The sequence below is a fragment of the Capsicum annuum genome, chromosome 6, assembly GCF_002878395.1.
Source record: "Capsicum annuum cultivar UCD-10X-F1 chromosome 6, UCD10Xv1.1, whole genome shotgun sequence".
NCBI lineage: Eukaryota > Viridiplantae > Streptophyta > Magnoliopsida > Solanales > Solanaceae > Capsicum > Capsicum annuum.
The window spans coordinates 222,397,713-222,410,751 of NC_061116.1; the positions used below are offsets into that span (position 1 = coordinate 222,397,713).

General features: G+C 35.4%; 1 protein-coding gene and 1 pseudogene across 1 annotated transcript; both read right to left on the bottom strand.

The window, feature by feature from the left end:
• Window positions 1-1,014: 1,014 nt before the first annotated feature.
• LOC124899650 lies at window positions 1,015-1,911 on the bottom strand. The gene is made up of 2 exons (XM_047414608.1): window positions 1,357-1,911; window positions 1,015-1,254 (listed from the first exon to the last, which is right to left on the bottom strand). Exons 1-2 carry the CDS (start codon window positions 1,909-1,911, stop codon window positions 1,015-1,017), a joined length of 795 nt encoding a protein of 264 aa, XP_047270564.1.
• Window positions 1,912-11,658: 9,747 nt separating this feature from the next.
• LOC124899651 lies at window positions 11,659-12,698 on the bottom strand (annotated as a pseudogene).
• Between the last annotated feature and the right edge of the window lie 341 nt (window positions 12,699-13,039).

Sequence of the window (13,039 nt, forward strand, 5' to 3'; positions counted from 1 at the left end):
GTATAAAATTAAACAAGTAGACATATATGTCTTATGTGACGCCCTACGAGGCCGATTCTTATCCCGTATAGTGTCCTACATTTATTATGCCACATAGGACACGTGTGTCGACTTGTTCAACTTTATATAAGTTCAAGTATCTACCTGTACACATCCAAATTTAGAGGTCATAGATGTGATTTGTGATCAATTTAAAGGTCATATTTAAGTATTATGCCATTTCATTATGATATGTCATTTCTCCCATATAATATTCACACCTAACTTTGGGTGTCGGGAGATGATGATCGTGGGTAGTAATTAGTGGCAACAGTGAATAAAATGATAATGATAATGGTTGATTAAGCGATAAACAAAGTTGTATTTACAAATATTCATCGAGAAACTAAATTCTATCATATTTTATTTGTGATTGCGATTAATTATCATCACTTTAAAATCTGTTGTAAATAAATTGGCACACACTATCTTATCAAATTTGCTCTTCAGCTTTTATTTCATAATCAAAATTGTAAAATCTGGAGTTATAAAATCTTAAGCATTATAAATATCATTAGCAATCATATCACGAAGCCACACCCAATGCACATTACTTTCCTCACTCACATTTTCGCCGTCCATATTGTTAGCTATTGAAGTTGAGCCTGCATCAAAATCAACCGATGGGATATATCTTTCATTCTCAGCTGCTTGAAACTCATTATCCACATTGCATTTCTTTCTAATGTAATTATGAATGGCCATAGTAGCAATTACGGTATCTCTTCGAGTGTCAATGTTATAGTAAGGCATGTCGCGCAAAATGGACCACCTCACTTTTCATACACCAAATGTACGTTCTACTATGTTTCTACAAGAAGAATGCAAATAATTAATTTTTTCAATGCGTCCCTTTGGCTCCCGCAATTGTCGTGTTGCACCACACCGAAAGTCATAAAGGTAATACCTCACATTATCTCCTCTGTAAGGAGCCATGTATCCCTTCATGTGTGAATATCCAGAATCAACAAGATATTATTTATTTTCCAATGAATGTGGAAAGTTGAGTTCTTGTCTACGAAGAGCCTCACAAAATATACGATTGTCATGAGCCGATCCTTCCCATCCAGCCAATGCAAATGTAAAACACATGTTAAAATCTACAATGGCAAGAATATTTTGAGTCGGATAACCTTTACAATCAATATACAGAATTTCTTGACCTTGCGGCAATCTAGCTTTAACATGTGTGCCATCAAGTGCCCCAATGCAATCCTACAAGTATATACATATACAAATTTAACTTAACAAAATAATCAAGAAAGAAATTAAATATTAAGTATAATAAAGTATATATTTGGAGGAAGTGTAACTTACTTTAAAGAAGGGCAAATATCGCTCGTTACATGACTTGTGAGCTTCTACACCATCATTATAATTTAAACGTGGTCTAATGATTGCAAGATTACAAACAACATTTAACATACTATGAAAGTGTCTATGAACCGTCTCTCCAGAATGTTGAAAGATTTCTTGTATCATTCGATTTTCCGCTCCATGTGCACAAACCATGAAAAACATGCCTAACATTTTGTGTGTAGAAATTCCACAAGTGGCTTTAAGCCCATATTTTTCGGTTAAGTCATGGGGTAAATCAATAAACACCGCTTTCTTAAATCGAAAGTTTTCATAACAACGAGTTTCATTTCCTCGTAATATCTCTTGAATAAATATATGTCCGGAGCGTTTTGATGTACGAAAAGGTTCCTCACATAAGTACTTTTTGCAATATGTCAAAACATATTTACCTGCTAGTTGACACAAAGTCATCCACTCTTCGTCTTGCTCTCGGCAAACTTTTTCTAATTCTTCATCTTTTTCATCTAATAATTCACTTAAATCAGGAGATATGCTAATATCCAAACTCTCCATTTTACTGAAAAAAGTAAAAACATCTCACATCAGTAGAGTATGGGAGTGTAAAAATCCCATAATCCTCATATTAGTAGAGTATGATATATCAACATATTTTAATTTATAAAATGTACTACGATATATCACTGTATGCTCTTCATCTAAGTGAAAAACAATAGAACATACATATTGTAAAGTATAAGCCCTACCTATTTCTCGATTCTACTGTTTGCCTATCTGTGGAACAGGTAAGTAAATGCAGTTCACAAAAGAGAAAACTAAACACAGTATTTTTACGTGGAAAACACCCGGCTCAAGAAAGGTGTAAAAAACCACGACCTGTACTTCTACATTTAATCCCAACTTCACTAAAAACTCTTGATCCCCAACAATCAAACAATTACAAGTCTTCTTGTAACTTAGAAATTAAAACTTCTAATTCCTATCACTACAAAAACACCAATCTCACCCAAGATAAGTGTTCCCAAATCTTTGAGTTCCCCAACTTGAAGACAAATACTTCTATCTCAGATTATGGATCACTGAGTACAAGAACTATGACTCATTACAATTAATAGAACCAACCTATTACAACTGATCTACGACTTAAGACGTATAGATTAGGTTCTTCTTCTTCAACTGGACGAACTTGATTGCTTGATTGTTGACTATATCTTTTATGCGCAGACTGCTTTGATCTTTTTCCTTGTATTTATAGCAACCCTAATTGAAACCTTCAGTTGATCTCCTTTCCTTAATTGAATTGGATTGTCTTTTCCGTCTTTTAATTTCTGTCGTCCTTCCTTGTTTTCTAGTTTGAATTGGACTTCCTTGATGTCCTTCCTATCTTGACTTGGATTGCCTTCACTCTTTTGAATTTGAACTTGTTTCTTCTTTATCAGCTTGGCTTGTACTAACATCCTGTTCGCCTTATAGGATATTCATGCTAATCAATCGATAGTAGTAGATTCACTTGTGTGGAACATGTTGCATGGAACATGTTGTGGAACCTATTTCATTCACTGTGTTCATCATCAAAACTTCAACTGGTTTTCCTAACAAATTCTCCCTTTTTTATGATGGTAAATTCAGCACTTCAGCATCCCTTTAATCCTGACATACTCAGTAAAGAACTATGACTAGAAGATTACAGAATGAAGCATGGTTAGTCATTGAGTTATAAGTGTTGCATAATCTATTCTTTCCCCTTTTGACATCATCAAAAAGCTGATTCAACAAGTGAAAAACCGTTTAATAATTCATGGCCTTTGAGGCAATCACTAAGACAATCAAAATTCAGAGTAACAGAACATGAGTACAGCAAGATAAAGCAGTAGCAAAATATATAAAAATAAGTAAGACCATTTCATTCATGATATGACTTATATCAACCAGCAGCACCCTATTAGAAAATAAGTTATTTGAGGAAAAATACAAAAAGTTGGTCTTGAATAGCAGAAACAAGAGATAAAAGGATGAAAAAGAGGGAATTAGAGAGGTGAGTTTCCTAATCACATCAGTATTTTCAGCTCTTTCTCTTTCTAGTAGTGAGGTTAGGGAATCAATTTGAGCTTGAAGAATTCCTCTTTCCTCTTCATGAGTGGCTTGTGCTGCCTCTAATGTAGCCTGTGCAGCTTCAACTTCACCCTGTTTATCAGCTAGTGTGCATTCCTTAGTTTCTGCATAGAATTATCCACATTCCTCATGGAACCAGGTAGCATCATGTGATTCATACTTCTTATGATATCTTTCACAATCTGTGAAGACCATACTTGAACAGGTACCCTAAACTTCTCAAGGATAGGGGTAAGCCAGAATTCATAAGGAAGTGCATGCCCATTTTTCTCCTTGATGAGCACCCTTTGCATGTGCTTCAGAATAAGTCTAGGTAAATCAATTCTTACTTCAGTATCTAACAGTTCCATGAGAGTGAGATCTAAAAAACTAGCCACGTTCCTTATCTCCTTCCTAGGAATGATCATCTTGTGTACTACATCAAAATAGAGTTGATGAAGGGGGGACATCTCTCACTTAAAAACCCTTTGATGATGAATCAGATGAGGATTCCTAGAGAACTTTCTACAAATTTCAAGAGCAGAAGTAAGGTTGTCCAAGGGTGGCCAACTGCCTTTGATATAGTGACCCCAACCCCCAGAAGGAATATGTAGAATCCTAGCTATATCAGTAATGTAAAGGTTCACAGTAACCTTTCTCGCAGTAGTAGAAAACAACTCACCTATGCCTATCCCATTTGTATAAAACTCATAGACTTCAGGTTTGCCAAATTTTCTCTGAATATCTCCCTGAAGAAACATAAAAAAACCATCCTTGAAACTCTAGTTTTATCATCAAAGTGTGCATATCAACTCCTCCAAACCCACTGATAACTCTCCCTCTAGCAAATTGGCATTTTTGGAAGTAAAGATTATGAGCTTCAGGGGTATCTTGATAAGAAGATGGTACAGGACCCTCATAGTCAGAGTCCAACTCAGCAGTGGTGTCTAGATAGTACTCAGAGTCATAAGAATCAGAGTGAACGGGTTTCCTGACATGTTTCTTTGATATGGAAGAGGCCTTAAAAGGTGAAGCTTTTGAAGATGTGGGAGCCTTGACCTTTAGAGTGGACTTAGAGGTGGAATTCTTGGGTGTAGATTTTGGAGAGTTTTTGTGAGATGGAAAAACTTTGGTAGTTTTAGCCATGATAGTCTTATTCTTTTTTACTGAGCGAAAAAGAATATCAGGGAACGATGCATGAGAAGGTGAGGGATCAGAAATGGTTACCCGTTTTTTTTTGCTTACTTGAAGTGTTTCAATCAAGAAAGCATCTTCATGCTTCTTCTTTCCTTTAGTGTGAGGAGTTCGAAGTGCAAAGACAGTTGGAGAGGGTTTCCAAGGAACTGTGTTATCAACAGAAATAGATATGGGTTTTCTTTGTGGTTGAGATCTGGATTTCCTGGGAATTAAGTTTGCTATGGGAAGGTCGTCTCTGTCACTAGAGTTTTCATCAATTTCAACTATGTTGAGTGGGATGGTTGGAGGAAGGAGAAGGGGTTTGGTGAAGGTTGAAGAAGGTGAAGGGATTTTGGAGATGATGAAATACAGCGAAGTTGGTCAATTCATGGGAGATTTTCGGAGGGATGATGGAAGGTAAAGTGATGTTTGGGTGAAGGATAATAGATTTTATGAGGTTTTTGATAGGGTTTCTAGATGATGAAGATGAAGAGGATGAAGGAGAGGCCATAATGGAACAAGATATTTTTCTTGATTTTGAGAATAGAGTTAAGATAGACTTAAAAGGATTATTTAAAGGAAAACCTTTAGAGAAAGTTGAAGAGGCAGTGGATTGTATATGGAAGAGGAGTAATGATTGAGAAATCTGAATTGATGGAAAAGGAAGGAACAACTTTTAAAATGGAGCAGATCCCCTGATTTTTGGCTGTTTAAGTGGAACTGAAGGGACTATGTAAATAACTCTTTTCTTAGTAAGGTACTGGAAGATAACTTTAGTCATACCTAAAAGAATTGATTATAATTGCCTCAGTGTTCCAGTTTTTCTACAAAATCAACATAATCATGAGTCAATATATTCTAATTTTTGGACTTAGGATACACTTTTTAATGTGTGAGACTGAATTAATCAACATTCACTTATAAAACAACCTATTCTGATCAAGCATTGAGGGAGACTTATGCAAGTTTAATCATCCCCAAGGCTAACTTATTTGTTTCAAAATGTTCTCTACTCAAAGCCTTAGTGAAGATGTCAGCAATTTGTTCCTCAGAAGAACAAAACATGATTGATATAAGACTTTTTTCAATATTGTCTCTAAGAAAGTGATGTCTGATATCAATATATTTAGTTCTTTTATGTTGAACAAGATTTTTGGCTATGTTTATGGCACTTGTGTTATCAAAAAAAAATTGGGACACACCCTACATCAATACCAAAGTCCTTAAGTTGATGCTTAATCCATAGCAATTGAGCACAACAAGAGCCAATAGCAACATATTCAGCTTCAGCAATTGACAAAGCTACTGAATTTTGCTTCCTAGTGGACCATGTAATCAAACATGATCCAAGAAAGTGTGCCATGCCAGTAGTTCTTTTCCTGTCCACCAAGTAACCTGCATAATCAGCATCTGAGTATCCCACCAAATTAAAGTTGCTACATTTAGGGTACCACAATCCAAGATCAGTGGTTCCTTTCAGGTATCTGAGAATTCTTTTCACAGATTTTAAATGGGATTCTTTTGGTTTTGCTTGGAATCTAGCACACAGTCCTACACTAAACACAATATCAAGCCTACTTGCTATGTGATATAATAATGAACCAATCATTCCTCTATATAATTTTTGCTCAACATCTGATCCTGCTTCATCCAAGTCTAATTTTATGGTAGTGGCAATAGGAGTGCTGATCTCTTTTGCTTCCTCCATGGAGAACCTTTTAAGAAGCTTTTTAGCATACTTCTGTTGGTGAATCATTGTCCTAGAAGCTGATTGCTTTATTTGCATGCCCAAGAAATAATTCAGCTCCCCCATCATGCTCATCTCAAATTCACTACTCATGAGTTTGGCAAATTCATGGGTCATACTCATATTTGTTGAGCCAAAAATAATATCATTCACATATATCTGCACAATCAACAAGTCCTTCCCATTTGATTTCAAGAAAAGAGTGTTGTCAATTTTACCTATGGTATGACCATTTTCCAACAGGAATTTTGACAATCTTTCATACCAAGCTCTTGGAGTTTGTTTCAATCCATACAAGGCTTTGTCCAATATGAATACATAATCAGGAAATTCTTTGCTTTCAAAACCTAGAGGTTGTTTAACATACACCTTCTCCTTGAGAATGTCATTTAGGAATGCACTCTTCACATCTATCTGATAAAAGATAAACTCCATGTAGGTAGCAAAGGCAACAAGTAGTCTTATAGCTTCAAGTCTAGCTATAGGTGCAAAAGTCTCATCGAAGTCAATTTCTTCTTCCTGATTATATCCCTGGACCACCAATCTTGCCTTGTTTCTTATGACTGTTCCATGCTCATCAACTTTGTTTCTGTAGACCCACTTAGTCCCAATTACTGATCTGTCTTTTGGAAGAAGAACTAAGTGCCAGACTTTGCTTCTCTCAAACTGATTCAACTATTCCTGTATGGCTATAATCCAGTCAGCATCAAGCAATACTTCAGTTACCTTCTTTAGTTCAATTTTTGATAGAAATGCCTTGAAGGTACAGATATTTCTCAATCCAGACCTTGTGGTAATCCCAGATATAATATCAGTAAGTACATTCTCAATAGGATGTGATCCTTGATACTTGTATCCTTTTGGGATCAACCCTAGTGAGCTTCCAGGACTACTGTTGATGTTCTGAGTGAAGCTATTTTGAGGCTCAGTTCCCCCTGCTACTGTGACTTCAGCTTCAGTTCCCCCTATCAAGGTGTCTTCATGTTTGATAGCTCCAGTGGATGAACCAGGTGATATTACCTATTCCTCAGTGTCACTTTTTTCCTGCAGGTTAGTCTTAACACAGGATTCATCACAGATTACATGCATGCTTTCTTCAAGACAGTTAGTTTGTTTGTTTAAAACCCTATAAGCTTTACTATTAAATGAGTATCATAGAAAGATTCCTTCATCACTTTTAGCATTAAATTTTCCCAAAATATCCATTCCATTGTTGTGAATAAAATATTTACAACCAAAAGTTCTAAAGTGAGAAATATTTGGCTTTCTTCCTCGTAGTAATTCATAGGGAGTCTTATCTAACATAGGCCTGATCATGCATCTATTTATGATATATGCAGCAGTACTCATTGCCTCAGCCCATAGGTTTTGAGCAATGTTAGCTGCAAGCATCATTGTTCTAGCCATGTCTTCCAAGGTTTTATTTTTCCTTTCTACCACTCCATTTTGTTGTGGAGTTTTGGGAGCTGAGAAGTTATGATCTACACCATTAGCTAAACAAAATTCTAAGAACTTTCCATTCTCAAATTTTGTACCATGGTTAGACCTTATGGAAACTAAAGAAGAGCCCAGTTTGTTTTCAATTTTTTGAATTAAGATTTCAAAAGCACCAAAGACATCTTTCTTAGAGGCTAGAAACAATGTCCATGTGAATCTAGAATAATCATCAATAATAACAAAAACATACCTTTTTTCGCCTCTTCTTTGAACTCTCATGGGTCCACATAAGTCCATATGCACCAGGTCAGACACTTGGTAATGCTAACATGGTTTTTTGACTTAAACGAAGATCTTACCTACTTTCCCCATACACATGCACTGCATAACTTTTCCCTTTTAAACTTGGTTTTGGGCAATCCCAATACCATATCTTTAGAAGAAAGTATGTTTAATTGTTTTAGACTTGCATGACCAAGTCTTCTGTTCCAAGAGAGGGGATCATTTTCTATAGCACTTAGATAGGTCATCTCAGATCCTGGTAATTTCATAATATCGGCTTTGTATACATTTTTGTATCTGTTTGCAGTGAGCACCACTTTTTTGGTGTCCATCCTTTTGACTTTGACCCCTGCAGCAGTAAAAATAACTTTATTACCTTTGTCATACAACTGTGAAATACTCAGCAGGTTGTGCTTTAGTTCCTCAACAAGATAGACATCTTCCAATGCTTTTGATTCAGATGAGCCAATATTTCCTACTCCAGTAATGATTCCCTTTTTCCATCACCAAATAAAACTCCTCCTCCATCTATTTTGGAGAGTGAAAGGAACTTTTTCTTATCACCAGTCATGTGTCTTGAGCAAGAACTATCTAAGTACTAGTCTTTTTGCTTCCGTTCACTTTCTCCTGCAAAAGAAATCAATGGTTAGACGTAGGAACCCATACTAACTTGGATCATGTTTTATGAGTGAAAAGATGAATCAAATTTCTTTTAGTCCATGCGGGCAACATGCGGTTCAACCTGTTTCTCTGACCAGAACTGGAATTATTCCTTTTGGTCTGAGATACTCTCCTTGCCAGGTTTTGACTATTGGATCTGCTTTTTGTAGCTACTGGGCATTCAGTAGTGGAATGTCCAAGGTTACCACAGAAATAGCACAAATCTTGGGTTACATCAAAATTTTTGTGGAATCTCAATCCAGTCGTTTCATTGTATCTTTTTTCACCCAGCTTATGAATAATTCTTGAGGAATTTGTCCACCTATTTTCCCTTTCAAGATCAAGTTTTAGTGTTGAAACTTCTTGATTCAGCCTGTTCATTTTTTCAGTTAAATTATAGCATTCGTGTTTGTATCTAATTACCTCAAGTTCAGAATTTTCTTGATCTTTACTCATGGGTTTTTTCCATTATTAGTTAAAGTTAGTTTAAGGACTTCAGATTTAAGACCATTATTTGAAATTTCTAGTTCTGTAATCTGGTTCTTAAGTGAGCTATTTTCTTTGTCAACAGTTCCTGTGTAAGCCTTCAAATCAATGAGATCAAATTTTAGGCTTGCAAAACTGTTGAACAATTCATCCCTGTCAGAGGTTAATTCTTGGAAATCATCAATTAGGGCACTCATTAAAGAAACAAGTTTTGATTTTAAAAACAGTTGCAGTTTTTCTTTAAGATCAAGTATACTTACCTCATAATCATTTTCTTCTTCATCTAAGTCTGAATCTCCAAAATTCATAAATGCAGTTTCATCAACTTCATCTTCATCTGAATTCGATCTCCAAGCTGATATCATTACATGTTGTTCTTTCCTTTTTGCCTTTTCTTTTGATTCCTTCTTTGCCCTTTCCTTCCTCCATTCTATTTTCCAGACTGGACAGTCTTTGATCTGATGATCAGTTTTGCCACACTTGTAACAACCATTTGGATTGTCATTGGATCGTCTCTTAACACCTGTTCCTTTCTTTTTCTTGAAGAATTTGCTAAAGTTTTTGGTTATGAAGGCAACTTGCTCCTTATCAAGCTCAATTTTTTCATCACTATCAGAAGCCTTTAATGCCAAGACTTTTTCAAGATGTGCTTGTTCTTTCATTCCATCAACTTCTATCTCATAAGTTCTAAGGTTTCCAACTAACTCATCCAAGGTCATTCCAGCAAGATCTTTGTTTGCTTCCCTGATTGTTGTTACCTTAACATTCCATTTTGACTTAGGTAATACTCTTAATACCTTCTCAACTTGTTCTTCCTTAGAAATTACTTTTCCCAGGGAAGTAAGTTCATTGATTAAGGTGGTAAGCCTTGTCATCATCTCATGCAGGGGTTCCTTCTCCTTCATCTTGAAAGCCTTATACTCAGTAAAAAGGAGAGAAATCCTGAATTTTCTTAATTGAGAAGTGCCTTCATAAGCATTCACCAGTGCATCCCAGATCTGTTTAGCATTAGTGCAGGTTGATATCCTGTTATATTCAGCTGGTCCTAAGCCACAAACCAAGATATTTTTTGCCTTTGCGTTTTTCTTCAAGGCCAATAAGTCATTAGGGGTAAACTCACTTCTCACCTTTTTAACTTGTTTTCCATCAACTAACTTCATTGGAATAGTAGGACCTTTAGTGATCCTGTCCCATAACTCATAGTCTTCTCCTTGATTAAACATCTCCATCCTTGATTTCCACCAGATAAAGTGAGTGTCATCAAAGAGTGAAGGTCTAGTAGTTGACTTTCCTTCACTGTGACCAGTAGGAGGTCCGAAATTCATTATGTTGATCTTTTCTTAGGTGCTAGCCTTATTTAAGAGAACCCGCTCTGATACCACTTGTAAATTATGAGACCTACCTATTTCTCAATTCTACTATTTGCTTATCTGTGGAATAGGTACGTAAACGCAGTTCACAGAAGAGAAAGCTAAACACAGTGTTTTTATGTGGAAAACACCCGGCTCAAGAAAGGTGTAAAAAACCATGACCTGTACCTCTATAGGATTTAATCCCAACTTCACTAAAAACTCTTGAGCCTCAATAATCAAACAATTACAAGTCTTCTTATAACTTAGGAATTAAAACTTCTAATTCCTATTACTACAAAAACACCAATCTCACCCAAGATAAGTGTTCCCAAATCTTCGAGTTCCCCAACTTGAAGACAAATACTTCTATCTCAGTTTATAGATCACTGAGTACAAGAACTATGACTCATTACAATTAATAGAACCAACCTATTACAACTGATCTACGACTTAAGACGTATAGATTAGGTTCTTCTTCTTCAACTGGACGAACTTGATTGCTTGATTGTTGACTATCTCTTTTATGCACAGATTGCTTTGATCTTTTCCTTATATTTATACCAACCCTAATTGAAACCTTCAGTTGATCTCCTTTCCTTAATTGAATTAGATTGCCTTTTCCATCTTTTAATTTCTGCCGCCCTTCCTTGTTTCCTAGTTTGAATTGGATTGCCTTGATGTCCTTCCTATCTTGACTTGGATTGCCTTCACTCTTTTGAATTTGAACTTGTTTCTTCTTTATCAGCTTGTCTTATAAATAACTTTGCTCTAACATCCTGTCAGCCTTGTAGGATATTCATGCTAATCAATCGATAGTAGTAGATTCACTTGTGTGGAACATGTTGCATGGAACATGTTGTGGAACTTGTTTCATTCACTGTGTTCATCATCAAAATTTCAACTGATTTTCCTAACACATATGTATAAAACACACACACAGACAACAATACAAATAAAGTCAACTTAATTTTAAAAAGGTTTTACAACCATAGTGTTTTAAGTTTATGCGTACAACCATACTAACAAACATCAAACAACAAAAGTACTACAATAAACCGAATACATCGTTCACTATTTATTAAGAAGGTATAACTGATAGTTATATGCCAACCAAGACTTTCGAGCTTCATTACTAGTCATCTTAAGAAATATTTGACGGACGTCTTTCTTTAGAAACAAATTCACTGCATTATTGTAGATTTCAGACGGGATATCAATTTTGGGACAACTTGTCAAAAAGTCCATACACTTATCAATGGTGGGATCGTCCACCGCATGAGATGTAGCAGTACTCTTGCTTGACATTAATTCAACTAAAGAGTGTAGTTCCTCTCTAGTAGATTGTCTTACTCTTTTTTACTCGACTGCTAGTTCCTATACATCAGTTGAAAGTTCTCTTTTAATGATGGTTTGGAAAATATAGGAGAATTCATATCATTTGGGTCATCACTTTCATCACTTCCTTCATCATTGAGATTAATGAAGCGTTCTTTCTCAAAATCATCAAAATCATTTATTTTTTCTTTGTTCAAATCTTCTTCAATTCCAAAAATTTGTTCTTTATTGACTGTGCGTGCTCTTTTTCCCATAGCAACAATATCCGAAAATAATGCATCATAACGATAACGTTTGAGAGAAAGATCCATATTCCTAAACCTCCTATACCGATGATCCATCTGAAACGAAAAAATTCCCCCCCAAAAAAACTACTTAAGTAAATCAAATAATGAGAGAAATAACAAAGAAATATAGAATAATGTGAGAGTCGTACCTTAATCTTTGCTTCCACAAATCGTCATCTGCAATGATTGTATTTTTTTGTGGCATCCCAACCTAAACCTGTATTCTCTCTCATCAACTGCTTAAAAAAAGCCCAGTCCTATTTTATGTTATCCCACTTATTTTTCAACTGTATTTTAGTATAGTTTTTTCCAGTTCTACTATAGAACACATCAACCAAAATTTTCCATTCATCTTTATTCAAATGAGAGTTCGGTCTATTTTCTTTTCTAATTTCTCTTCCACACACCTCAATAAAAGCAATATGAGCATTATAGTCCCACTTAGCGTTACTTCGTACCAAACTAGTATTCGACATGATGGAATATAAATGATCTGAAGATGGAATATAAATGTCAATTGCCACACTTAGCTAATTTAGGGATAAAAGTTGAAAAGGTAAAAGACAAGAGACTAGTAAAGTAAAAATTAAAGCTATGTTGAGCAAGACAAAACAAAGATCTACAGACTACCCAGCCTAACTGAAATGAAAAAGAACTAAAATGGCACATGGTAAAACAAATACATGATTATGGAGAAATGACCACATTGGAACACAAACACAAAATTAGCCAATAGCCACAACTTAATTATTACTCAATCTATTTCAATTTGTTTATCTAGTTTTGACTTGTCACAAAGTTTAAGAAAGTAAAGCCAACCTTTAGATCTT

Coding starts and splice junctions, on each gene's coding strand:
- LOC124899650 (XM_047414608.1), bottom strand. CDS start 1,911: ATGGAGAGTTTGGATATTAGCATATCTCCTGATTTAAGTGAATTATTA. Junction 1,255..1,356: donor GATATTTGCCCTTCTTTAAA/GTAAGTTACACT, acceptor ATATACTTGTAG/GATTGCATTGGGGCACTTGA.